The 27977-nt window shown below is 41.3% G+C and overlaps 2 protein-coding genes and 1 pseudogene across 9 annotated transcripts in view; 1 reads left to right on the top strand and 2 right to left on the bottom strand.

The window, feature by feature from the left end:
- Positions 1-16829, bottom strand: part of TTI1 (TELO2 interacting protein 1) — a 46812-nt gene extending 29983 nt beyond the window's left edge. For 6 of the 7 annotated variants that reach the window (XR_012018572.1, XR_012018570.1, XR_012018569.1 and 3 more), the window contains exon 1: positions 16439-16553. Coding sequence is in view for 1 of the 7 variants with exons in the window: in XM_072800992.1 (XP_072657093.1) it covers positions 16439-16829 (391 nt within the window). In the remaining 6 variants the exon portion in view is untranslated. Of the gene's footprint in view, positions 1-16438 lie in introns of all 7 variants that reach the window. The other variant, XM_072800992.1, reaches the window with a different exon arrangement.
- Positions 16830-16975: 146 nt separating this feature from the next.
- Positions 16976-27977, top strand: part of RPRD1B (regulation of nuclear pre-mRNA domain containing 1B) — a 51679-nt gene continuing 40677 nt past the window's right edge. For both annotated transcript variants that reach the window (XR_012018573.1, XM_072800993.1), the window contains exons 1-2: positions 16976-17126; positions 21982-22111. Coding sequence is in view for 1 of the 2 variants with exons in the window: in XM_072800993.1 (XP_072657094.1) it covers positions 16976-17126; positions 21982-22111 (281 nt within the window). In the remaining variant the exon portion in view is untranslated. The remainder of the gene's footprint in view (positions 17127-21981; positions 22112-27977) is intronic.
- Positions 25149-26894, bottom strand: LOC140618853 (ATP synthase subunit f, mitochondrial pseudogene; annotated as a pseudogene).

Raw genomic sequence — 27977 nt, forward strand, 5'->3', positions numbered from 1 at the left:
AGCCCCCGTGCAGGGAGCCCGATGTGGGACTCGAGCCCAGGTCTCCAGGATCACGCCCTGGGCTGAAGGCGGCGCTAAACCACTGAGCCACCAGGGCTGCGCGTGAACTTGCATTTAATCAATCAATGGACATTTAGTGGGGGCCTACGTGCCAGCCACCACACAAGGCATTAGGGAAGCAATGAAGAGAGGTGGCTGCTCTTCTCAGGGGGCCCCAGGCCAGTGAGGGAAACAGATGGACAGTTACAACACAGTCTGCTAAGAAATGGGATGAGCCTGGGCTCACGGTCCTAAGCGAGTGTGGAAGACCTATGCATCAGGAGCCTGGGTAAGCCAGGGTAGGTTTCTCAGGAAGAAAATGCTTGAGCCAGACTTGTGGGAAGAATAATAGGTGTCATGGGCTAGATTAAGGAGTTTGGCTCTTAACCTGTGGTAGTAATGGAGAGTCACTGAAAGTTTTATCTTTGTCAAGTTGACGTATAACATCATAGAGTAAAATGCACTAGTCTTAATGTGCAGCTCAGTGGATTTTTGTGATGTAGAGATCTATGTGACCACCACCTAAAACAAGACAGAGAATGTTTCCAGCACTCTAGAAGGCTCCCTCAAGCTCTTTTGCAGTCAATTCCTATTTTCCCTGCCCAGTGGTAACCTCTATTTTGACTTCTATCGCCATGGATTAGTTTTGTCTGTTCTTGCCATGGAGAGGTTTCAAGCAGGAGTTGATAGGATCAACCTGATGTGCTCAGAAGACCCTCCCCACCCCCACCCCCACTCCTTGGCAGCCAGTGACATGGGAGAATAGCCTGAGCTGGGTGAGACAGAGAGCAGAACAATACAGAAGGCAGTAGCCAGAGAAATGGGGAAATCAGGAGCGCACGCTATCACAGGCATCATGAGTGAAGAGAATCCAGCAGGACGGAAAAACGGAAAGCAGGCAGGCAGTGAAAGGAGACAGGTTTATAGGTGAGCTAAGAACTGAACAACTTAATACCAGAGAGTCTTTTTTCTCTGTGAGAAGTTCAAAGTCATGGCTGACAGTGAAAAGAAGGGGGTGGTGGGGTAAACAGAGGGCTTGAGGAGAGAAATAAAAGTTTCAAATACTCCCTTTGGGGAAGCAAAGCATGCTGGGAAGACATAAAAGTGTGGCCCAAGGGTACTGAGGACTGAGCTGGAGACCATAAATGCATATAACTGTAAAATGTTGACACTGGAGGGAAGTTAGAGATCATCTAGTCTGGTGGGGTCTGTAGGTCTGTCTCTCTCTCCCAATCTCTCTTTTGGCTCAACTTGCGGGAGCTTCTGAACAGATGATGCCTCTCCCTGTCCCCAATCCAATGAACCCTCCTGAGCCCCACGGACCACAGGGCTGGCAGGCAAGTGTGCCTGGTGAATGTGGACAAGACCTGCTTAGCCCAGAGAGAAAACCAGTGCTGGATTTTCCTCCTGGGTCAGGAGAGGGCTCCAGGGCAATGGCCAGGCTCTAAAACCCTGGAGAGAGTTTGCTCCACAGGGCCCCATGGTCTCCTGCAAGGAAGGGCAGTATTGGTCACTGTGAGGCTTGTTGGGGGGATATCTCTTGGTCTCTGTGACACCCCCCCTCCCCAAGAAGCTAAGGAAGGGCAGAAACTCAACTCTGCCCTATTTCAGGCTATTGACACCAGAAGGCTCAGCCAGGGATTATTGCCATCCCACTGGCACCGGCTCACAAACAGATCACCAGAGGCTGCTGTGCCGTCCCCTGCCCAAGGTACTATAGTTGGAACAACAGGAGAAGAAAACCACTGAATGGGACCCAGCAGTCAAAGGCAGGAAAAGCAAGCAGAGCACTCTCTGAGGTGGTAAGTCTGAGATTAACAGAACCACTAAGGGAGACAGATAAGAGACAGATAAGAATATGAAAAATAAAAAGAGCAATAAAAAAGTTTGATCACACGGCAAATGATATCTCTTTCAGAATTTTATTTTTAGATTTTATTTCTTTACTTAGGGCGAAGAGAGAGAGAGAGAGCAAGAGCATAAGCTGGAGGGAGGAGACAGAGGGAGAAGCAGATGCCACACTGAGCAGGGAGCCCCACACAAGGCTCGATCCCAGGACCCTGAGATCATGACCTGAGCTGAAGGCAGACGCTTAACCAACCAAGCCACTCAGGCACCCCCCTTTTAGAATTTTAAGGGCATCATTTTCCACACCAAAAAAGCTCAATTGATGGGATTAAAAAAAAAAAAAAAAAAAAAAAGGATGGTTAATTACTGAGATCCAGTCAGTGGTTTGGAAGATCAAGTAGAGCTACTTTAAAACTCAGAGCAGAAATGCAAAGAGATGGAACTCGTGAGATTTGGAGAACCAACATGTAAATAGCTGGGAATTCTGGAAGGAGACAAAGGGCCAGATGGAGGAGCCAGAACAAATAAACAACTGAAACATTTCCCTGAGTTGCAGAAAGATTCATCTGGAGACTGAAAAGACAGAAGGACACACTCCTAGTCACATTCTGGTAAAATTCCTGTATGCTAAAAGAGACAGTGGAAAATCATACATGCTTTCAGGAGAAACAAACAAATAACTTAAAAGACTGGCTCTAGTTTTCTCATCTGCAATCATGGACACCAGAGGACAATGGACTGCAAATAAAGGACTGTGGCCCCCAAATCCTACATGTGGCCAAGACAGTCACCAGTCAGACTGCAAGAACATGAGCAAGGATTCAGAGAGGGCATTACTCACACACACACTCTCGAGGAAGATACTTGAGAAAGGATTCCATTCAAATGAACAACTCGAAATAAGATAAATCGGGAAGATGAATGAGGAAGGAAACAGTACCTTTTTTTTCTTTTAGCGTGGAAAACTTATTTCCAGTAAAATGTTTAAGTGGAAGCCCAGCACACGAGGTAGATAAAATCAGAGGGTCTGGTTGAAGCTGGAGTGAAGGCAATGGTCTGGGGCTCTACATCTCTCTTATCCATCTCAAGGGTTTCAAACAGACATCCTGCACCCCCTGGAACTATGCTCTCAGATTATATGACACAAACGGCAATAGGGCTATTGAAGTGGGAACACACAATATATCCAGAACTGAACTCTGATCACTCTTCCGTGCCTCCCTTGGTGATTTATGGCCCTTACCTAAAAGCTTAGCCTCTCTTTCTTCTACCTCCCTTTTAATTCCACCATTCTCTTAAATTTCATCAATTCTACCCCTTCAACATCTTTCAAATCTGTTGGTGATAACCATCCATTTAAAGTTGGACTGACCGTAACTGTTTCCTCGATGGCCCCTGGCCTCACGTGGTTACCCTTCTTGGATCCACATTTTACACTGCCATATAAGTAATCTTCCCGAAACAAAAAATCTGATCACTCTTCTCTGTTTAAAATTCTCCAACTGCACTCCCTAGTCCACCTATTCACGAGGGCCCACCACACAAGGCCCTTCGCCATCAGGCTCCTGCCTATTTCAGTAATCTCAGCTCACAGGGCTTCACCCATCCCACCTGAAACTGCAGCCATGTGAAATGACAAAACGTGCAATTTCCCAAACAGGTGGTGCTCCTTCACATTCAACTGCTTTGTCCTGTTTCACATTCACCACTGTGCACACTACTACCACGGTACTTCATACACCGTATTGTTTTGTATCCATCTGTCCTAGCTACTTTAGACTGGGCCATCCTACGCCTTGAACCTAGAAGCACATCTGGCACATGACAAGCACTCAGAAACAACATGGTGCCTATTCTGCTTTGAAGTTGGATACGGTAGGGTATTGGCAGGCTAATGCTCCTAACAACTAGAAAAAGACAGATAAATTACGAAGATAATTTCTTAAAGCATAAGTAGTTGTGGAAGCGATGAGGACTATGTGGGCGAGTACTCTAGCTAGGGTTGAATGTTCAGTGAGCCCACAGTCAATAGCTGTTTCTTTTGGCTTTTTTTTTTTTTTGCCCACTCTGGACATTAGCTCAGGAGTACAGCATGGCCCAGGCCGAGGGCCATCACTGAGGCAAGAGAAACCACAATGGTTTAAAAATGTGGTTATGTGGGGCTGAGGGGGGGACAAACCTGCAGTTTTCAGACATCTCAAAATACATGGCTTCTGGAAAATAAACGACTGAGAAATGTCCAAATACAAGAAAGAGATCAACTCCTCCGATTCAAGAAACTCAGTAAATCCAGGTTGGCGGTAGAGAGAAAAACACACACAGACATATCACAGTCAAACTGCTGTAAACTAAAACTAAAGAGAAAAATCTTAAAAGTAATGGAGCAGAAAGACTGACAGGTCCTTCTCCACAGAAATGATGAAACCCAGAAGACAGTAGAAGGACATCTTTAAAGAGCTAAGAGGAGGGCAGTCCGGGTGGCTCAGTGGGTTCGTGCTGCCTTCAGTCCAGGATGTGATCCTGGAGACCCGGAATCGAGTCCCACGTCGGGCTCCCTGCATGGAGCCTGCTTCTGCCTCTGTCTCTGCCTCTCTCTCTCTCTCTGTCTCTATAAATAAATAAATAAAATCCTAAAAAGAAAAAAGCTAAGAAGAAATAACTACCAGGCTTGCATTTTATACCCTATGAAACCAGCTTTCAAACCTGAAGGTGAAATAAGAGATGGTTTATGGATTAAAAACTAAGTGAACTCATTGACATTAGGTAATGGGAAAAAATAAGGGGAGAAAATGAACCTAGATAGAAGCATGGCTATGTTGGAGGTAATGAAGAACAATGGAATATACTGATATAAATTAATACTAACTGTACAAAACAATAATTCTATCTTTTGCAGTTTAAGTATAGATCTAAAACCAAAATGCAAGATAATGCACAAAAGAAATGACAAATACCCACCATTTGCTTCAACGTGGATGGAACTGGAGGGTATTATGCTGAGTGAAATAAGTCAATCAGAGAAGGACAAACATTTTATGGTCTCATTCATTTGGGGAACATAATAGTGAAAGGAAATAGACGGGAAGGGAGAAGAAATGGGTAGGAAATATCAGAAAGGGAGACAGAACATGGAAGACTCCTAACTCTGGAAAACGAACTAGGGGTGGTGGAAGGGGAGGAGGGCGGGGGGTGGGGGTGAATGGGTGACGGGCACTGAGGGGGGCACTTGATGGGATGAGCACTGGGTGTTATTCTGTATGTTGGCAAATTAAACACCAATAAAACATAAATTTATTATTAAAAAAAGGTGCATGGGAAGGGATGTAAAAGGAGTTATGTATACGAAGAATCTCGCAGTATCAGGAGGTGGTATGATTATATTAGACTAACATATCAAGAATACATGTTGAAATTTGTAGGGTAAAGTGCCAAAAGAATTATAAAAGAAGTATACTTAGTAAATTCAGACAGCGGAAAAATGGAATACATATTTTTGGATTTATCCAAATACAGGTAAAAAATGAGAAAAAGAGAAGCAAAACCTGTGAGTCAAACAGAAAATAAATAATAGAATGGTAGACAGATAGAAGGCTCACTGAAACAATGATTACATTAACACAGACTTTCTCAACAGTGGCACCATTGACATCTTGAGTTTGATAATTATTTGTTAGTGGAAGGCTGTCCTATGCATTGTAAGATATTTATTAGCATCTTTGGCCTCTGTCCCCCAGATGCCAGTAGCATTCCTCCAGGTGTGACAACCAAAAATGTCTCCAGACACTGCCAAATGCCCCATGGAGGGCAAAAATGGCCCTTGGATGAGAACCATTGGTATAGTCATCAAAATCCCAACGGAGGGAACACCTGGGTGGCTTAGCGGTTGAGCGCCTGCCTTTGGTCCTGGGCGTGATCCTGGAGTCCCGGGATCGAGTCCTACATCAAGCTCCCGTCATGGAGCCTGCTCCTCTCTCTGCCTGTGTTTCTGCCTCTCTCTCTGTGTCTGTCATGAATAAATAAATAAAAAGTCTTAAAAAAAAAAATCCCAATGGGATTTTTGTAGAAAGTAACAAAATGACTCTAAAGTTGATATGGGAATGCAAAGTGCCTAGAATAGCAAAGACAATCTTAAGGAAGAGGAATTAGATTGGTAAATTATGGTAGTAGAAGTTCTTACGCTATCTGATTTCAAGATTTACTATACAGGTACAACAAGTAAAGTCAGTGTGTTATTAGCATAAAGAATGACAAACAGAATAGACCCTTCATATGCAACAAATCCATATACCTCACAAAGGCAATGCTGAAATGACCTGGTGGAAAGAACAGTCTTTTTAATGGAAGGTGCTGTGTCACTTGGCTAATCCCTTATGGAAAAATATATATGTCTTGATTCCATCTGACATTGGATTTAAATGTGAAATGTAAAGAAAATGTAAGAAAACAGAGAACAGCATCTTTGTGATCTTGGGGTAGGCAAAGATTTCTTAAACAGGATACAGAAAAGGGCTAACTATATTAAAAAAAAAAGGATAAACTGGATTACATTTGAGTTAAGAACTTCTGTTCATCAAAAGACATCATTAAGAGAGTGAAAAGACAATCCATAAAGGAAGGAAAGATGTTTGCTATATGTCTGACAAAATACTCATATTGATAATAAAAGATTTTTCATAAATCATTAGGAAGAAGACAACCCAGCAAAAAACATAGAAAAGGACTTGAACAGACATATCAAAAAAGGAGATTTCCAAATGGCTAATCAACATATGAAAAAAGACACTAAACATCATTAGTCAGGAAAATGCAATTTAAAACTTCAATAAAATACTGTTATACACCCACCAGAAGGGCTAAGCCGAAAAAAAAGGGAGAAAAAAGACAATGAAAATACTAGGTGTTAGCAAGGAAATGAAGCAACTAGAACTCTCATTCAGTGCTGGTAGGAGTGTAAATTGGTACGACTAATTTGGAAAACTCTTTGGCAGTATCTATTATTTTAAAGGTGAACATATGCATGGTCTATTACCCAGTAATTTCACTCTTTGATAAATGCTCAACAGAAATGCATATATAAATATATCAAAAGGTGTGTCAAGAATACACTATACACAATTGCCCCTGAAAATTATTGAATGCCCACCTCCAGTAAAATGGATAAATTGTGGTATATTCTCTAAATGGAGTATTACACAGATAAAGATTTACCACAATTGGACATCTTCAAAAGAACAGGTTATAGACTCAGAAATATATAAACTAGCTTTTTGTAAGGAAGAGAGTATACCAAATTGCTACTTTGAAATGACTATAAAAGGCAATCATATACCTTTATGGGATGGCCATGAAATCACATTTGTGTGACAATATGTCAATTACAGAAGGAATTGTTTAGAGGTTTAGAGACTTAGGAGTCCTAGCTTCTATTCCTATAAAATGCAACCCTGATTATTTAAAGTGGTGCTGCAAAGTTTGATGTTTCTGTAACTGACAGCACCAGGGTGTTCTGGCCCACTGGGATGAGGCATTCAGAAAGAGTGGATTATCTGGCTGAGTAGAGAAAACTGCCCAGAGTTCAACTGTGGCAGACAGTGACTGAATAAACATAAGCTTGAATAACCAGTTCCCGATTGCTGATGGTCAACTACACCCTTCCTAGTTCAGCATACCCACACTGTGCATGGGAAGCAGTCACTGGAGTGGCAAGGGAAGAGAACTGTAACCATAGTGCATGGCTGAGCCCATTTCCCCCATAGCCCCTTCTCTCCCCATCCTCCCCTCCTCTCTCTGCCTTGTCACAAGGATAGGCTAGGGACCATCCCTGGGCCATGGCATACAGGTGGTGAAGACAAATGGGACAACAGGCACAGGATAAGGTACTATACCTTACAGACACTTAAAGGATAAGATGGTAGATCACAAGGCACTTACTGTATCATACAATCAAGAAGTGAAAAGGGGAGAAAAAGAAAGAAGTCCAAAGGACAACTGGAAAGAGAATGAACATCAACTGTGCAGTGTTCGTGGAGGGAGGAGGATTTGTGCTGGAATTCAGGAATTACGTTTGGGACCGTGAAGGAAGGCTGCTCAAGGTAAAACACCTGTTACAAGCAAAAGCAAGAAGGAAGAAAAGTCAAAGCATCTAATAAATGCAGAAGCAAGACAGAGATGCCATCACAGCAAGTAAGCCACACTTCACCAAGGACTGACATTCTGACTACCTGAGCCTTTGCACTTGCTGTTCCACCATATATTCATCTTTTAGGCCTTTGCTCAAACATAAACACTGAGTGAGCCTTCTCTGATCACTCCTATTTAAAACTGCAATCCATCCTCACTCTTCCTCTCCCTGGCACTCCCTATCTCCTTTCCCTGACTTCAGAGTTTTTCTCCATAGCACTTAGCACCATCCATCAAACCAGATTACCTACCTATTTATTTGTTTATTGTCTCTCTCCTCTCACTAGAATATAGGCTCTAGGAGAGTGATAATTGACAGGTTTGTTTATTGCTTCTGGCACACAGCAGGCATTCAATAAATGCTTGTTGAGTCAACAGCCATATTCTGGTTCTTTCATTGCTAGAGCTTTATTATCAGCTATGCCTGAATTGGATCTGGGTAAAAACTTCCATACTCTTCTTCTCTTGGGGTAATTCCTATGGGTAGGTGACATCATCCTTTATGATAGGGTCTTGTTACATTAATTCTTAAGGGGGAATCATAGCTCTAGATTTTGGCTAGGCCACTTTTAGGCTGTTTCCAAGACAGGGAGAGAATAAGAACACAAATCTGGCTAACTGGATTGAAGTCCTGGCTCTACATCTAGCTGTGTGATTTCCATGAATTTCAATTTTCTTCAACATAACATAAATTTGGTAGATAAGATTTTTCTCCAAAAGTCCTAACTTTGAATAACCAGCATATGGATAAAAAGACTGGGTTCAGATTCCAAAAACAAGAGTTCCGACATAAGAATTGTCAAAACAGGTTCTTGAACAGAAGGAAGAGAATTAATATTTGTTGGAGAAAACCTCACCAAATGCCAGGCATGTACTAGGTATTTTATGTCATAAAAATTCCTCATCCATCAGCTGAGTAACACAAGGCTCAGAGAGGTTAAGTGATGCCCATGGTCACGCAGCAAGCAATGCTAGACCTGGAATTCACCTGAAGCCTATGTGACTTCAAAGGCTGTGTGCACACTTTCCACCATACCAGAGGTTCCTCCAGTCTGTTTATTAGAATCTAAGGGGAACAACGTAAGCACAGATTCCGGGGCCCCACACCAGAGCTACTGAATCAAAACCTACTTTGGGGTGGGGGGGGATGGTAGGTATGCTTATGAATCTATTTTAAAAGTTTGCAAGGTCAGTGTGATGACCAGCCAGGCCTGGTATACATTCTACACAAACTCTGTCTTCTGAAGAATGAGAACCAGGTGATCAAAGTACTTGCTCAGTATCCATCTGGCAGTAGTGTGCAGAGTACGCTGGAGGACTACTGCCCTGGGTGAAACTGACTGGTTTATTTGTACACCTCTCCAACCAAACAGTATACTTTTTTAGTGTTGCAGCTTTACTTGTGATTTTTCATAGTATCTGCCAAACAGTTTCCACTGTTTGTTTAATAAATGAGTAAAAGAAGCTGGATAAACATTAAACCTCTAGTATATCTGAAACTTTGTACCTTCCTACTCATCTTTCTTTCTGCCTAGAAAGGTTTCCTTCGCATATACTATGTGCCATGTACTGTGCTAAGTTCTTGACAAGGAAAAGGAGTTACAAAGTTAACTGGAGGGACTTAGCCCTGCAAGAGAGGAGTATACAAAATAGAAAGTGGAGGAGGGGAATCAAGGAGACTTTCTGTAAATCCTTCCTGAAACTACTTTAGGCTCATTTCCTTTCTAGCTGTCCTCTATAGAGTAGTTGTGAAATTGTGCCTTGTATTACACTAATACTATGTATCTAAAGCTTCTACTAGACAAGATTTTTGGTAGGCAATACATTTTAGAAAAGCAATTCTTAACTTAGAAAAGGGTGTACATCAAGAACATATGTTCCTTTCCCTCACCAGCAGGGCAGTGTCAGAGGAGGCCTAGTGGACAGTAGGACTTTGGCTACTGTCCTGTAATAATGAGGCCACCCCCAGTGAAGTGCAATGGATACTAAGTGGGGAGCTAGAAGTCTCACTTCTCCTAGGAAGTAATGAGGAGCTCTTCCCTTTGGGTGTCAAAGGAGGCTGAGAGAGGATTCTGGACTTCTGTATTGTGCTTGGTTCCCCTGCCAGAGTGGCATCAGAGAAAGCCAGCTAAAACAGAAGACTTAAATAGGATCCAGAGTATCAGAACATAATGCAAAAATGTCCAATCAAAAATCATTCATCATACCAAGAACCAGAAAGATCTCAAACTGAAAGAAGACAATCAATACATCAAACACTGAGATGACAGAGATGTGAGAAATTATTCGACAAAGTTACTAAAGCAGCCATAATTAAAATGCTTCAAGAAGCAATTATGAACTTGCTTGAAGCAAATGAAAGAACAGAAAGCCTCAGCAAAGAAATAGGAGATATAAAGAAAAAATACATGGAAATTTTAGAACTGAAAAATTCCATAATAAAAAGATCAGTAGTTGAGATTAAGAGTAGAATGGAGAAGACGCAGGAAAGAATCTATGAGCTGCAAAATTTAATTAGGTAGTTAGAAACTACCTAATCTGAACTGAAAGAAAATAAGACTGAACCGAGCTTTAGGGACCCACAGGACTGTAACAAAAGATCTAAGAGTTCCAGAAGAAGAGGAGAAAAAGGGTAAGTTTGAAAAAGTACTCAAAATAAATAATGGCTGAAAACTGGCCAAATTTAGCAAGAAACATAAATGTATACATTCAAGAAGCTTAGTGAACCCAAACAGAATAAACCCAAAGAAATTTACACCAATTACCAATTTATACCAATATAATTTCAGATAATTATTTAATTATCACATCATAATTAAACTGCAGAAAACGAACGACAAAAAAATCTTGAAAACAGCCAGAGAAAAATGATACCTTGCTTTTAGGGAAAAAAAAAATTCAAATGACAATGGATTTATCATCACAAACCATGTATGCCAGAAGAAAGTGGCACAGTAACTTTGGGGGGGGGGAGGGGAGAACTGTTAAGACAGAATTCTATACCCAGCAAAATGTCCATCAGGAATGAAGTGGAAATTAAGTCATTTTCAGATAAAGGAAAACTAAGAGACTTTATCACCAGCAGGCCTGCTCTAAAAACATGGCTGAAGGAAATCCTTTAAACAGAAAGGACACATCAGAAAAAGGAATATTGAAATGTCAAGGAGGAAGAAAGAACACAGTAAGTGAAGATACATATAAATATAATAGGCTTTCCCTATTCTTTTGAGTTTTCTAAATTGTGTTTGACAGTTGAAGCAAAAATTATATCACTGTCTGATTTGGATCTAAATGTGTATGTAGAGGAAATATTTATGACAATTATAAGTGGGAGAGGATAAGGAAACATAAAGGGAAGTAAGGTTCCTATACTTTACTAGTAGTGGTAAAGATAAGTTACATGCAAATAACGTAATACCTAGAAGAACCATTAATAATGGTTCCAAAGGGACACCTGGGTGGCTAAGGAGTTAAGCATGTCTGCCTTTGACTCAGGGCGTGATCCTGGAGTCCCAGGATCGAGTCCCACATCGGACTCTCTGCATGGAGCCTACTTCTCCCTCTGCCTATGTCTCTGTCTCTCTGTCTCTCATGAATAAATATATAAAATCTTAAAGAAAAAAATAGTTCCAAAGAGATACATTCAGGAACACTATTGATAAAATGGGATTCTAAGAAATGTTCAAGTAACAGGATCCCTGGGTGGCACAGCGGTTTAGCGCCTGCCTTTGGCCCAGGGCGTGATCCTGGAGACCCGGGATCGAATCCCATATCGGGCTCCCGGTGCATGGAGCCTGCTTCTCCCTCTGCCTGTGTCTCTGCCTCTCTCTCTCTCTCTCTCTCTCTCTCTGTGACTGTCATAAATAAATAAGTAAATAAATAAATAAATAAATAAATTTTAAAAAATATTAAAAAAAAAAGAAATGTTCAAGTAACCTATAAGAAAGCTGGAAAAAAAAAACTAGAGAAACAAAAACAGAACAAACAGAAAACAAAAAATAAAATGGAAGATTATGCTATAACATATCAATAGCCATATTAAATATACCAATATACCAATATACCAATGAAAAAACAGATATTATCAAAGTAGATTACAAAATATGACCTGACTCTATGCTCTCCACAAGAAACTCACTTCAAATATGACATAGGTAGGTTGAAAGTAAAAGCACACACAGAAAGATATGCAAACATTAATCAAAGGCAAGCAAGAGTGGCTATATTAACATCAGGTAGACTTCAGAGCAAAGAAAATGACCTGAGAAAGAGGGACATTCTATAATCATTAAAGGGTCAACCCATCAAGAAGACACAGCAATACTAAAAGAATTATGTCAAAACACAAATCCTAAATACAAAACAACCACAAAATATGTGAAGCAAAAATGCATTAAAACTGAAAGTATAGGTGGTCACCCCAAGTACAGGTGGTGACTTCAACATTCTACGGTCAACAATTGACAAAATTGGTAGAAAATCAGCAAGGATAACAGAAGAACTCAACAACACATCTACCTACAGGATCTAATTAACATTTAAAGAATACTCCAACCTACAACAGGCAACCCTTTCAAGTGCCCACAGAGCATATATCAAGACAAATCACATCCTCCATCATGACACAGAGAATATAGTATGTCCCTCAACTATGATAGAATCAAACTAGAAATCTCTGTAACAGAGAGAAAGGAGGAAAATCTCTAAACACTGGGAAACTAAGCAACATATTTCTCAATAATCCATGGATCAAAGAGGAAATCTCAAGGGAAATTCTAAAAGATACATAGAAACAAATTAAATTTTTTAAAAAAGATTTATTTATTCACGAGAGACAGAGAAGAGAGAGAGAGGCAGAGACACAGGCAGAGGGAGAAGCAGGCTCCACGCAGAAGCCCAACGTGGGACTCGATCCTGGGACCCCAGGACCATGCCCTGGGCCAAAGGCAGGCGCCAAACCACTCGGCCACCCAGGGATCTTAAACGAATGAAATTTAGTAAAAATACAATGTATCAAAATTTGTGGGACACAACTCCAGTCATGCTGAGAGGGTAATTTTTTTTTTTTTTGCAAGAGAAATTTATTGTAGTTAATACATACATTAAAAAAGGGGAAAGGTCTCAAATCAATAATCTAAATTCCCACCTTAAGAACCTGGAAAAGGAGGAGCAAAATAAAACCAAAGCAGGCAGAAAGAAGGAAATAATAAAGAGAACAGAAATCAATGAAATTGAAAATAGAGAAAAATCAATGAAACAAAGAACTGGTTTTTTGAAAAGATCAATAAAATCAACAAACTTCTAGCAAGACTGAAAGAGGGAAAGACAGACAGATATCAAAGGATAATACAGGAATATCACAAAAACTTCACACACATATTCGACAACTTAAATGAAATAATCAAAAAATACTACAGCTCACCCAATATGAAATAGATTACTTGACCAACCTTATAACGTTTTGCCATTTAAAAACTCAAAAAGAAAAAGAAAACAAATCCAGAGGCCCAGATGGTTTCACTGGGAATTTCTACCAACCGTTTAAGGAATTAACACCAATTCTACACCATTCTAGAAAAAGGAGGAAAATTTTCCAACCTATTTTACCCTGATCCTGAAACCCAACAAATACATAAATCAAAAAACTGCAGACCAATTTCCTTCATGAACATAGATGCAAAAAATCCTAAATAAAATATTATTAGGTATACTTTGCATGTAAAAAGAATTACACACCATAACAAAGTAGGGTGTATGCTAGGGATGGAAGGCTGACTCAATATCTGAAAATCAATCAGTGTAATTACGTATTAACGGGCTAAGGAAAAATCACATGATTCTATCATCTTATCTTTCAGGCTTCTAAATGCTGAAGTGTTTGAGGACTCAGTCATTGAATTTCTCTTCTTTCTGGTCCTATTCTCCCTATGACTCCCATACTTATATCTCTATCAGATCTCTCCCTTGAACTCTAGACCCATACATAAATCCAACTGCCTATGAGACACCTCTATCTGGATAGGCATTTCCACGTGGATATGTACAAAGCTAAACTCCTGCTTTTGCTCCCCAGATCAGCTCTTTCTGTAATTCAATAAATGCAAACTCTCATTTTTATGGTTGCTTGGGCTAAAACCTTTGGGGCCATATAGACTCATCTTTGTTCTATACCTCATATATAATTTGTCAGCAAATCCTGTTCTTCCTCTAAAAGACAGAATCCCCGGATTCCTATCCCCAGAATCTGACCATCTCTCACCACCTCCACCCTGTTCTGAGTCATCCTTTCACCTGGGTTATGACAACAGCTGCTGAACTGCTCTTCCTGCTTCCATCCTTGCAGTCTTGCTGTTCTCTGCTTAACAGCCACGATGGTTCTCTTTTGCTCAAAAAGCATTCGGTGAACTCTTATTTCATTCTGAGTATTATCTAAAATCCTTCCTACTGCTTACAGGTCCCTACATGATATGGTCCATGTCATGTGGTCCCTGGCTACTTTTCTGAGCTCATTTCCAGCATTCTGGTTCACATCACTCCAGCCTTACCATCTGTCCTGCTGTTCCTCAAAAATGCCAACAATGGTCTGACAATCGCACTTGGTTTTCCTTCTGCCTGGAACAACATTCCACCATACAGGATATGGCTTGTTCTCTCATTTCTTTCAGGACTCTGACCGAATGTCACCCTATCAGGGAGGCCTTTTTTGATCAGTATATATAATACACTCCTACCCTCCCACAAATGCATTCTTCATCCTCCTTACCCTTCTTGATTTTTATTCAAGGTAGATACCATTTTCTGACTTGTTTTATACTTGCATATTTATTAAATCTATCTTCTCTTGCAGAAGGTCTGCTTCCGGGGACGTAGATTGGTTTTGCTTAAAATAGTGCTTGAGACACAGGTGCTCAAAAATTATTTGCCGAAAAAATGAATCACTGGCTCAGGAGTGAAGACTTTGGGATTAGACATCACATAACCTTGATGTGACTCCTAGCTCTGTCATTTTCTATGTCCAAGTGATACTGGACAGATTACTCAACTATGTTTTATGTTTTCTCATCTTTCAAATAGTGATAATAATCCACATCCCACAGAAATGTTGTTAAGGATTAAGTAAAACAAAATATGTAATGTGCTTAATACAAAGTGATTTGGTGTAAGTGTTCATTCAGTATGTGATAGTGCTGCTTAATATAGAAACATGGTCCAGATTTGGACTCGGGGGCCCTAGGTTACAATTATAACTACATTTTGACTGTGTAATTTTAGGGCATTTGCCTTTTTTATATTAATTCACCCAATCAGCTCTGAATAAGGTGGCAGGATGAGAAAACTAAAAAAGATGCAGTCCTTTCCCTCTAATCTTAGTTATGTGATCTTGGGTAGGTCGCCTAACCTGTCTTGTTTCCTTATTTGCCAAATGAGAATAACATAATAACTACCTTATATAGCTCTGTCGTGAGGATTAAATGTGTTACTGTGTGAAAACAGCATCTAATCTCATAGCAATTGCTCACTATGTTGGCTACAAATATGATTACGATGATTCTAGTCTGGAAGAGGAGTGAAAGAGCTAAACAAAGAGCTACAATATGGTGCAGTGAGAGCAAAAACAGTCAACTAGAAGAATGTCTCTTAACTAGGGTTTCCCCATAACTGGTAAGTTCCACGATAACCAGGATCTTTTAAAACTCTGTTATGTGTACAACAACCTAACTCCCTACCACCAACCCCACAGCAGCTGGAAGGACAAATTTCTCTACTGATTTGATCGTTGGAATTTAAAACGTTTTAAAAATACGTAAAGAGGATAGTCTCAAACAGCGTTTTAAAGGAGATCAATGGAACCAATGACCTCCCTGCCCCCACTCTCAAAAAGGTTAACATACTGCTTAAATTTGAGAAACGGTCAAATGGACCCCCCAGAGGGCAAGGGCAGCACAAGGGCAGCACGCAATTTCCTCAAAGAAGCAACTAAATTAAGAGCACAAAGGTGTGTTTTATGGCAGTGCTGTCAGAGTAAAGCTCAGAACTGGACATTAAAGGGTGGTCCTGAAGATCGAGTGCGGGCACACCAGATGAGAAGGCGGGGGGCGAGGGGTCACCTTTGGAGAAAGAACAGCAAGAGCCAAGGCGTGAAAAGTGCACGTGGGTGGCTTGGCACAACCAAAAGGAAGCTGGGGGTGGGGGGGCGGAGAGCAGGACGGGTACGGAGAAGACTGCGGCCTGGGGCCTGCCAGACGAGGGAGAAAGCGCCCCCCCGCCCCGTACCCATTCCTGATCCCTCGACATGAGTGTCTCTACCGGATCTCCCTCTACGGCTTCCCGGTTGCTGGGTTCCCTCTTGCTCCCGCCACTCTTCCCTTACCTCGTCTTCCAGCCTTTCCCTCACTCTCCCGCCTCCTTCGCCCCGCCGGAAGTGACGTGTAACTAGCGCGCCACAGAGCGCCAGAAAGGTTCTGCGGGAGCGGGAGAAAGGGTTCCGGCGAGACTCCCTGCGCCTGCGTGCGGGCGCGAGCGGTCAAAGCGCCTTCCGGAGGCCGCCGGACTGCGCTTCTTTGCCCGTCTGTCGCTTTCGAAGTGCCCTGAGCGAGGTTCGGGGAGGCCGCCGCCACTGGAGGGGCGTTTTTCTGTAGCTCTGACACCTCCCGGTGCCCAGCTACTCCGGCCCTTGCCCTTTGACCCTGCTCGCGGCGGGGTGAGAGGTCGGTGGCCATCTTGTGGCGGCGGCGCGGGCGGCTGTTACTGCGGAGACCCATCCCCTCCCCCTCCTCGCCCCCTGGCCGTCAGTCAGTCAGTAAAGAGCCCCGCAGGCGGTCAGGTGAGGCCCGGGCCTCGTGCGGTCGCTCCTCCCGCCGCACTGGGCGGCCCAGGCCGCTCCCTGCAGGGCCCCGCCGCCGCCACCATGTCCTCCTTCTCCGAGTCGGCGCTGGAGAAGAAGCTCTCGGAGCTGAGCAACTCTCAGCAGAGCGTGCAGACCCTGTCGCTGTGGCTCATCCACCACCGCAAGCACGCGGGACCTATCGTTTCTGTGTGGCACCGAGAGCTCCGCAAAGGTAAACACCCCCTGGGCCCTCCCCCCATCCCACTCCCGAGGCTCCCCTCAGCTGCTTGCTTTCCAAGCCCGGGCCTCTGCGCCTCTGAGGGGCGCAGGCAGTGTTATCCCCATTTCTCAGAGAAGGAAACTGAGGCCCAGGAAGGTTCAGGGTACTTGCGTGAGGCTCCCAGACTGCGAGCTCGTCCAACACCCCCCCCCCCCCCCAGGCTACTCCTGACACCTGGGACTGTTCTTATCTCGACAGCCTCGTAGAGGGCCCTGGCCCTAGGCTGTTGTGTGCCCGTGGCTTGGCTGAGCGTTTGGAGTGAGAACCAGAGCACTGGAGTGAGACTGCCCGCCCGGATGCAGTCCTGGCTCAGCCGCCTACTAGCTGGATGACACTGGGCTAGGGTCTTCCTCTCTCTGTGCTTCTGGTTTTCTCATCCAGAGGACGAGAACGAGGGTAGCTGCCCCTTGCAGAGCCTTTATTCTGTGCGGGTCAAGCATGCCAAGACCTTTCTGGATATCCTCACACTGGGTCCTCGGACACATCTGTGAAGTGGGTACAGTTACCCCCATTGTGGACGCCTCGGGCCGAGCTGCCTAGACCTTGCCTCTCAGGCTCGTGCATCTTTCATTGATTCCAGGCCCTGCTCAGGATCTGACAGACGGACCCCGAGCTCAGCCCGTTCAGTGCCAGGCACCGGGTTGGATGCCTGATAACACGTTGGCTCCAGAGGCCATCTGCCTGGAATTTAAGCCTGATTCTGCTAGTCACTGACCCCACCGGCTTAGCCTCTCTGACCCTCAGTTTCCTTACCTGTGACATGGAGGTGATGAAGACTGATATTTACTGTGCCTTTAATAATGTGCCGGGCGCAGTACTGATATTTTTACATACACTGTCATTTTTTAAATTCTCAGAGTTCTCTGGAGTAGGAACTTTGCAGATGAGGAAAACTGAGGCTCAAACAACTTGGCTGTGGTAAGGAGTAAACAGGATAATCCAAATGAACATCTAGCATGGTGTCCAGCACAGTTTAGGCATTTCATAAATAATGGTGAAACGGGACTACTGGTGACTCAATGTAAGGCATGGTCTTTGCCTTCAAGTTGCTTGTAGCCTGGTGGGGCAGGATAGGCACTTTTATAGCTGTTAACCTGATAATTCCATACCAGGAAGCTGAGGAAATGAAGCTTAGAGCCATTTTGGAGCTTAGATTAGCCTCTGTGTAGTAGGCCCTTGATAGCATAGGAAGTAACTTTACATGTGTTTTCTACTATCTGTGAGATGGAGTAGGTTAAGTGGTGTTTTCAGTGCCTTAGACCTGGTGAGGCTAGATTGCATTAGGCTGTCAGACACCAAGATCCTGGATTCTTCCAGGAGACCGACCCAGTTCTAGCCTCGCAGAGACTCGCCTTCCCACAAATACATGTGCTGTATGCTGTACTGAGATGGGGTCCCCTCCGGGCAGTTGGAGAATAGAGTCTGGAGCCCCTGAATTCTCCTCCTTCTACCCTACTTGAGTTATGGAAAATAACAATTTAGAGAGTGCATTCATCTATGAAGCACTTTTAACCCTAATCTCATGTGATCCTAATTTCATAGAACCTTCTGTTTTAAGGAGACCAGCATTGTTATCTCCCTTTTATAGATGAGAAGGTAAAGATATGAAGAGATTAGTGCTTTGTTAGGGGCATATTGCTGGAGCATAAGCAAGAGCCCTCTGATGCCAAAATTTGTACTTTCAAGTATCCAGTGCCTCAGTGCCCCTTAATAAGTGAAGGTGATCATCTGGACTCCAACCAAACCCATAGCACTTATGTTGATCAGAATTAGTCAATGTATCCCACCCCATCCCATACCAATTTAGCATTTATTTCATGCTTACTAGTTTTGTCTTTTTCACTAGGTTTGTGTTTTGAGGGAGAAACTAGGTCTCCTTGTTTCTTTTCAACACCCATAACATTTAGCATGGTGCCTGTTACACAGTTTAAAAATAGGTTAGGAGTTCGATTGTCTCCAACTTCATTTTCATGGTTGAACAGAGGATCTAAACAGCACGACCTAATACAACTTTCTGTAAAATGTTTTATATCCATAATGTCCAACAAGGTAGCCACTTGCCACATGTGGCTATTGAGCATTTGAAATATGTGACTAAGGAATTTAAAAAATTTTTTTAAAGATTTTATTTATTTGAGAGGGAGAACTCAGGGGAGGGGGAGGGCAGAAAAAGGGGGAGAGGTAGATTCCTCATGGGGCAGGAAGCCCAATGTGGGGCTTGATCCCAGGACCCGAAGATCATGAGCTGAGCTGAAAGCAGACACTTAACTGACTGAGCCACCCAGTAGCCCAAGGAACTAAAATTTTAAATAATTATGCTAGTTACAATTCAAGTGTTCAGTAGCCATATATGGCTAGTAGCTACCATACTGGATAGTGCTAAGGTAGAGGATGCTCTTCCAAGCCTCAGGATACAGCTTCTTAATACCAAGGCTTCTTTCATGAATTGAGAATGCCTCCACAATGAAGTGGAAAAAGATTTTATGCCTTCTGTTCAAATTGACTAGCCCCCTAGATTCTGGCCCACCCTGTGTCTTTAAAAGTGGACATTTCTATCTGTGGTTAAGTCATTTTCCCTAAGATGTTGACAGACTATCTTTGAGTTGCCGTCAAAATATTTACAGGATTTAAGAAGTTATTATTATTTGCTTAACTACTACTTTTATTCTTGATGGGTTATTGTCTTTCCACTTTCTAGGAATAATTCTTAATTTATCCCTTTGGGCTCTGTTCTAGGTAGAACTTTCCTTCTTTATGGAGAATTTTGATGTAAAATGCTCTTAGATGAATATTTTTTAGTAATGTTTTTGTATGTTGGCATGAATGCAGATAAATAGGCTCACAAACACACACACACACACCCCAACTTTCTTAGATGTCAAAACCAGCTAAACAAGTAAAATTTTTTGGTCAACTAGTTGTATAAATTTTGCCTAACGACTATTCCATCCCATTTGGAATAGGCATAGATAGAGGGTAAAAGGATTTATTTTGTCATATTGGAAAGCTGTCTCAACAAGTGAGCTGTCACCTGGGACTAGAGTAGAGAGAGGGTGTATGTGTTCAAGTGCTCAGGGCTTTGTGATACCACTTTTACACACATACTGACGACTTCGGCTTCAGGATGCTGGATGTAGAGGGATAGCGTTTGATCCTGAATAAATCCCCATTGCAAAGTTTGAGGATGATAAAAACTTAATTGGCATTGTAAATAGTGAAAACTTTGACTCCGGCCTCTTGGCTATCATATTTGCAGTACTGAAAAATGTATCATGTCTTAATTGTCCAAATTGACATTTTATACAGTGAATTCTGGGTTTTTAAACATTTATTTTGTGGCATTTATAAAGCTTCGCTAAGTCAGATTTGCTTTGTTGAAGTTCTGTTGTCCTTTTGAATCCCGTAACTCATGGGTTATATAGACTTGGTAGTTTTACTTGTTGCAACATCCCAGAACAAGGTTTGCTTCAAAGAAAGAAAAGCCTTTGTCATAATGATACCTTTGTAGCACTGGTAGACATTGTAACTATTGACACTTGATCTGCTTTGGATAATAGTTAGAGTAGTTAAAGATTAGATATTATCGTCAGTTAGCCCTGCGAACTAGCTTCTTACCAGAAGGTTAATACAACTCAGGGTATCCATATTCAATTTTACAAATAATTTAAGTCATTTTAAACTGTTACATGCTCTTAAAAATCTTGTTTTTAACTTGGGTTATTCTTCTGTAGCTCCTTTAAAAATGTCACATCTTATGCCTGCTGTGTCAAAATTTATACATGCTGTGTGCATTTCAAAAGAAACAACTGGTTTCTGAGAGGAATAGAGTAAGGACTAGTTTTTCAGGTATGTAAAGGTTGATAGAAGGCTTGCTTGAGTTTTTCAGGTATTTTAGCATTGGAGAAAATTTAGTGTTTTGGACTGTCTGATTATATTTTTATTTATTTCTTTTAAAAGAAAACTGGGACCAAAAATGATGGTGATGTAACTTTACGGTTGAGAAGTTATGTGCATAGAAGCCAGGAAATTCAGTAATGTTCCCCCAAGCAACTGTAACTCAGACAAAGTGCATGAGGTTTTTATGGTTTAATATATGATACCATATAGAGTAATAGGAAATACTACATTTAGTATGTATAAGAGAGAAGAATTATGGTTTTTGTGGGAGCCATAATTTTGCATATCCAGAATTCAGACATCTTTAAATTTACAGTAATAATGTAGCATTAATATATATTTGTATTTGAGATAAATATCTATTGGTGCATCTAGAGATTTCTCTGGGTTGTAGAGTTGATATCATTGACTGATGATTGTTATTGGAATCTTCAAAGAGAACTTCTCAGTGTGGGAACCTAAATTACAAGAATCTATTTTAAAACTGAAACCTAGCTCAGTCTTTCATTCTAGAGTATTTGGTAATTAATAGTGAATTTAAATTGCTCATCTTTGCAGTAAAATAAATGAAGACCTTGGTCTTAATATGTCTTCTTGAGAATATTGACTGCTTATCCTTTAGGAATTTTCTTTGGATTATCTTTATTTTTACCGTCAGTTACCATGGTTAAAATATCACAGAAATGAAGATGACCTGCTCTTGTTTTGTTTTTTAAAATTGTATTCTCAAACATGTTTTGTTAGTGATGTCAAGAAGTTATTTAAGTTGTTGTTTCAAACATAAAGGAGCCCTGATCTCAAGTAGATGATGCTTGTCTTAATATTCTCTAGGAGTAGCTTAGGGCAGAAGAATTGTGGACTGAGAATTTCCTTGGTGTAAATTAAATTTTCTTTTTTTTCTTTTTTCCAGCCAAATCAAATAGAAAGCTTACTTTTCTGTACTTAGCCAATGATGTCATCCAAAACAGTAAAAGGAAAGGACCTGAATTCACTAGAGAATTTGAATCTGTTCTTGTGGATGCCTTTTCTCATGTTGCCAGGTATGTTGTCTGTTTTTTTTGTTTGGGTTGGTGTTTAAATGCATTACACTTTGCTCCTTATTGTTCTTTCCTTTTCTGGGATAGTCTTTGCAAATTGACAACTTCATATTGTACAGGGGTGTGCTTTACAGAGTGTTGCAGAGGCCAAATTACGGTTTTATGTTTTGTTGCGCCCTTAAGAACTGTCTCATGTGTAAACATTTTGATGCCTTTAAGGAATTGAGTCAGGCACTTGTAGAACATCTTTTTCCCTAGATGTGTTCCTTTGTTGAATTCATTTTTGAATATACTGTTTTTCTTGGTTTGGCTGAGTTGTCTCATTGGTTTATGGTCAGAAAACAAAGCTAAATAGTACCAAGAAACATTCCAGTAACAAAACCGTAATAGCAAGATATTAGTTGGTTATGTCTTCATTTTTACTTCCTTCCTTCTAGATGTTTAGATATCTCATTTACTAAAAATAGTGGTCATTACTGTAACTGCAAAGATAATAATTATCCCCGCCTGGAAAGTAGATACTTGCACTGGCTGTATTATATTAAATCTCTACCACTACTGTGTTTTTGAATGAGCGGACTAGTGCATAGAGCACACATGTAGCGAAGATCACAGAAAACACATTTGATTAAAACTTCTATAAATCACTTCTATCTACTTAAAAACAAATTGCTTTTCTAGATACACAGTTTAGTTGCTAAGGGGAGCAAAGAAAAACTATTTTTCACTGAAATATTACTTAGTAAACATGTAAGAAACATCTTTGCAAAAGGAAATTAGGAAGGGCAAAAAGGAGACCAGTTGGTCAAACAAAATTGTTCTAGGGTCTGAAGTATAAGTGAAAGGCCTCAAATGTATAAATGAGTCTAGCATTCCTTGAAAGATTTGGGAAGTTTGAAGGAATAAAATGAAAACTCCAAAAGAAAGAAATGATACCTAGTTTTTTAGAGATGAGAAAAAGATTTTTGTCAACTATGTAACTGGTGCTTACTTTTAATGAACATGGACTGAAGAAGTAGAATGTGTTATGATCTTGAAATAATCCTGAATCCTTAGAACAGTATGCTTACTAGACTACTAGAAGTGCTATCTCAAATTGGAGCCAGGCACTTTCTTGTTTTCAGAATATGTAGTTCAGTTTCTTGAGCTGTAGCTCTACCTCCAGCACTGTCTCAGTGGTCTCAGATGTGTTACTTAGCTTTTTGAGCCCAGGTTTCTTAACTGATGAGATGGGGACAACATCCCCTACCTCACTGAAGTTGCCGTGGGGCAGAAATACACAAGTCTGTTTGAAAGTACGCAGTAGTACGATGCCTGGTCCCCAGTCTTTGCTCAGTTACGGAAATATGCTAAATTGTAAACTTTGTGATGAGAAGGACCATTTCTTCTCTGTTTTTTGCTGTATCCTGGGCACCTAGTAAAGTGTCTGGCACAGACCTGCCAGGTTACATAGCTTTAGGGAGTACCATTGATGTAGCCTTGATGTGATTGGTGTCTCAGGAGTTGGACATCATTGTGGTCTGCCCTGGCACAGTAGAGATATAGTAAATATTTGTTGAATGAGTTAATTAGGGTATGGGAAATTGACTAAAATAATTTCCTGTAGGGATAGTAAACATAACATTTTTGTTTAAAAATTGAACAGTGAGTGTTAACTTGCCCCCAAGCCAGGAACAGGTAAGTAGAAGGGAGTAAGAGAAGGAGGATGGGCAATACTGGGATTGAAAACTTTTTTACTTGGTGTAACATCTTAAAACCTATCTAGGAGGTGGCTGTGAAAATGTCTTGGCAGATTCTATGGCATTATGGGGAAACTAAGCCTGATCCTTTTCAGTGGGGGGGAGGGGGTGTCTATTCCCCCCCCCCCATTCTTCTTTTTCTTTTAAGGTCCTTTTTGCTATTAGATTCAGGATCCCTATGTTTCCAAGCCTCTTCCTCCTACCTTTGTTAGAAAAGCTAGCTACTCCACTTCAATCCTAATGTACCTTATCTGTAGTAACAAGTACTCTGTATGGTTTTCTGTGCCTAGTGGATGAACAAAGATAGTGGACCCATTAATATTGACCAAAATTGATTAGGAATCTCTATGTCTATGATAATCCCCCCCCCCCCAACACCATAAACCAAACCTCTCAGGTCAGAGGAAGCTGCCAAGCTCATAGGTGAGATTTCATCTGAATAGCTGTTTAAGTAGCTAGACTTTGAACTGTTTTCCCCACACAAATGCCTTCTTATTTTCTCCTCAGTTTGAATATAGTTGTGGACTTCATTTTTCATTCAACATGTATTTGGGTGCCTTCTATGTGCCAGGTACTGAGGTAGACACTAGAGGAGCAGCAGTGAACAAGGCAGGCAAGGACAAATAAATGAGCAAGATACTTTCAGAGGGTGATAACATGGACATAATGAAATAGAATAACAGCCTGGAGTGAGATCTCTTCTAGTGTGGTTAAGGAAGCCTCTCTAAGGAAATGACATTTGAAGCAATCATGTGAAGTAGGAACAAACAGCTTATTAAAAAGAACCTAAAGTAGAAATAATCTTGGCATGTTAAGAGGATCAGAATGAAGGCCAGTGTGGTTAGAACAGTTGTGTTGGGCAAAGGGAAAAGCAGCATCCAGATAAGATCAGAGAGGTAGGCAGGTACCAATCACATATGTCCTGTAAGCCCTGGGAGAAAGAATTTTATTCTGATGGGATGTCAGTGATTAGTTTAAGCGGAGGAATGATTTATTCCATCATGTGTTAGAAGGTCCCTCTGGCTTGGTGTGGAGAATGGATTATAAGGCCAAGGGAGAGACATGGACAGGAGTATGAAGGGTATTGCCTTTCTACAGTCTAGAGATTACATTGGCTAGGACTCAGTGAAAAAATAGTAATAGCTTCCAGTTTATCAAATGTTTACTTTGTGGATGAATTTGCCTCACCTTCCCATGTAAAATTGATAGTATTTGTGGGAGTTGAGTGGGAACTGGTTGTGAAGGAAAAGAAAAATCAGATTATTTCTAGGTTTTTGACATGACTTAGTGGCTGGCTGCTGGTGCTGTTTGCTGAGATGAAATTTGAGGAAAAGATGTGGTAGAGGAAGTCAGGAGTTTTGGCCAGGTTAAGTTTGAGATGGCTCATAGATATTCCAAGGGCTGATGCCAGATAAGTGGATGGATGAACTAGTCGGAAACTCAGTAGGAAATTAATTTCTGGAGACGTCAATTTGGACTTATCATCATATACATACTTCTTTACTATGTGTCATGGATCCCCAAGGCCACTTGCAGGTTTGGTGACTTGCTAGGAGGACTCACAAGACTCAGCATATAGTTGTGCTTATGACTATGATTTATTACAGTGAAAGGATACAGAGCAAAAGTCAGTAAAGGAAAAGGCATATGGGCTGCAGTCCAGAGGAAACCATGTATAAGCTTCCAAGAGTCCTCTCACAGTGGAGTCACATAAAACATACTAAAGTCTTCCATCTATGAATTGTGACAACATGTGTGAAGTGTTGTGTACCTGGGAAGCTCATTAGAGACTCAGTGCCCAGGGTCTTTATTGGCGTTAGCCACAGGTACCCTCTGCCAAAATCTCCAACTTGCAGAAAGAAAGCAGGTATTCAGCATAAATGATATTGCTAGCACAAACAGCTTAGGCATAGTAAACCACCCTGATTATCAGTTAGGAAATTGCAGGAACACTCCTGAAACCTGAGTTTCCAGATGCCAGCCAAGGGCAAGCCTAGTGAACAGGGCTTTCTAAGGGCGGCAGTCTCAGGCTTGCTACGCTCTTTTCTGCATAATTGGCAATGGAACATTTCTGCTCCAGTTTCACATGAGTCTCTGTTGGAAGCACTGGGGATATTTAGAATTCCTACTTTTAGTAGGCTTACCACAGGGCTGCTGTGCATGGGATAAGACAGAAACACACAAATTATAGTTGATACACCAAAGAAGTACCATTAGAACTACAGAGGAAGAAAAGGCCCCCAAGTTGGCTTGGCAAGGCCTCAGCTGACACTTCAAGCAGCGATTCTGTCTGAATAATATACAGTTTACACTTTGCAGATTGGTTTTGCAGTGATTGAGTTTATAATTATTATTAGAAGTGCATACTAAGTTGTGTTTAACATAAGTTACATTTAGATACTTATTTATCATTTTCTGTATAATTCACTGGTTAATGGCAAGGACTTTTTTCACTTAAACTTAAAGGTTTCTGTTTATTTTTTATTTTTTTATTTTTATTTTTTCGAGTACCAGTCAACTTTTACTGGATATTAATTGTGAATTAGGCAGTGGAAGGATTCAAGGATGCCAGGCAAAAGTCATGGTCAGGAATGCCAAATGTGTTTCCACACTGGGCCCTCTTCAGTGGTACTTGGTTAGCCATTCATGTTTGAGCTCCTTGTAAGAACGACAGTAGTTGAAAAGCACATAAGCAGCCCGCACCATAGAAATCCCAGCGACGGCCCCTTTCTTCACATTGATATACTTGTAATACCTGTAGTAACCTCTTTGAATGCTCCAGCAGTGCCCCTATGGGTGAAATCCCACATCAGTATCCAGTCTGGCAGCTCTCCTAGTTTCACCTCCATGAGTTGCTTTTCCTTCACTGGTACAGATGACGCCACCTTGGAGTCCTGGGTGTCCACTCTGGTTTCTCAGTTTAGAATGGAGTTAGTGCAACCTGAGAAGATAGTTCTGTTATAAAACTACTTCATTGCTTTAGTTGTATCCAATTCCAAATACTAATGGGACTTCAGTTCATTGAAGCTACTTAGGACAAACCTCATGCGGAAAAAGATTTCTTGACTGTTGTATCTGAAGCTTTGAAACTTATCTGGCAAAACTGATTTACTATATTACTATATTTCTGGATAGGAATTAACCTATCCAGGTTAATTGCATTCACCAATTAAACTACAGCCCCTTTTTGGGTTTTCCCATTAGTGGTAAAAGCTTTTTGAAAATGACTGTTGGTTATTATAGGTTTGTGTATCAGTTTCCATTGCGTATCATAATGTGGCTGAATCTGTACCCTAAATCAGTCTTAGTCTAAATTGAGTCCCAAATATTTGGTCTGCATTGTATCTCCTCCCTTAACTAAATCCTTGATGAGAATTTGTTGTCGTGATAGGTTTCTCTTTCTTTTAAGTGAACAGAGAATTTGCAGAGAACAGGTTGTATGTTAAAAGTATCAGGGATCCCTGGGTGGCGCAGCGGTTTGGCGCCTGCCTTTGGCCCAGGGCGTGATCCTGGAGACCCGGGATCGAATCCCACGTCGGGCTCCCGGTGCATGGAGCCTGCTTCTCTCTCTGCCTGTGTCTCTGCCTCTCTCTCTCTCTCTCTCTGTGACTATCATAAATAAATAAAAAAAATTAAAAAAAAAAAAAAGTATCAACCAGTTCAGTTCTGATTAGTTGTGATTTGGTTATAGTAGTTACAGTTATTTTATTTTCCACGCCATACATCTGATCTCATCAAAGATTTCCCGTTGCCTTCAGGATAAAGGCCACAGGTACACATACTTAATATGGTGTTCAGGGCCTTCATAATCTAATTCCACTCTACCCCTCCAGATTCTTCTGCTATTTCCATATTCTCCTTAGATACTTAAGCCTATATTACTCCCAACTTCTCCCCTCTTCACATTGTTCTACTTTGAGGGTTCCATTTAAAGGAGAGAAGATAGCATGAGCAAAAGCACATGTATGAGAAGGAGCAAATTTTGAGCAGAAGATACATATGGTTGAGTGCCCCGTTGGGGTGTTGGAAGGGGTCCCTGGGTTAGGCCCCAGAGGTCAGGTCCTAGGTCTTGTTCTTCATATTACAAGCACAGTATTTCATAAACTGCATTGAATGAGCAGGTGAGTATT

The sequence above is a fragment of the Canis lupus genome, chromosome 26, assembly GCF_048164855.1.
Source record: "Canis lupus baileyi chromosome 26, mCanLup2.hap1, whole genome shotgun sequence".
Taxonomy (NCBI): domain Eukaryota; kingdom Metazoa; phylum Chordata; class Mammalia; order Carnivora; family Canidae; genus Canis; species Canis lupus.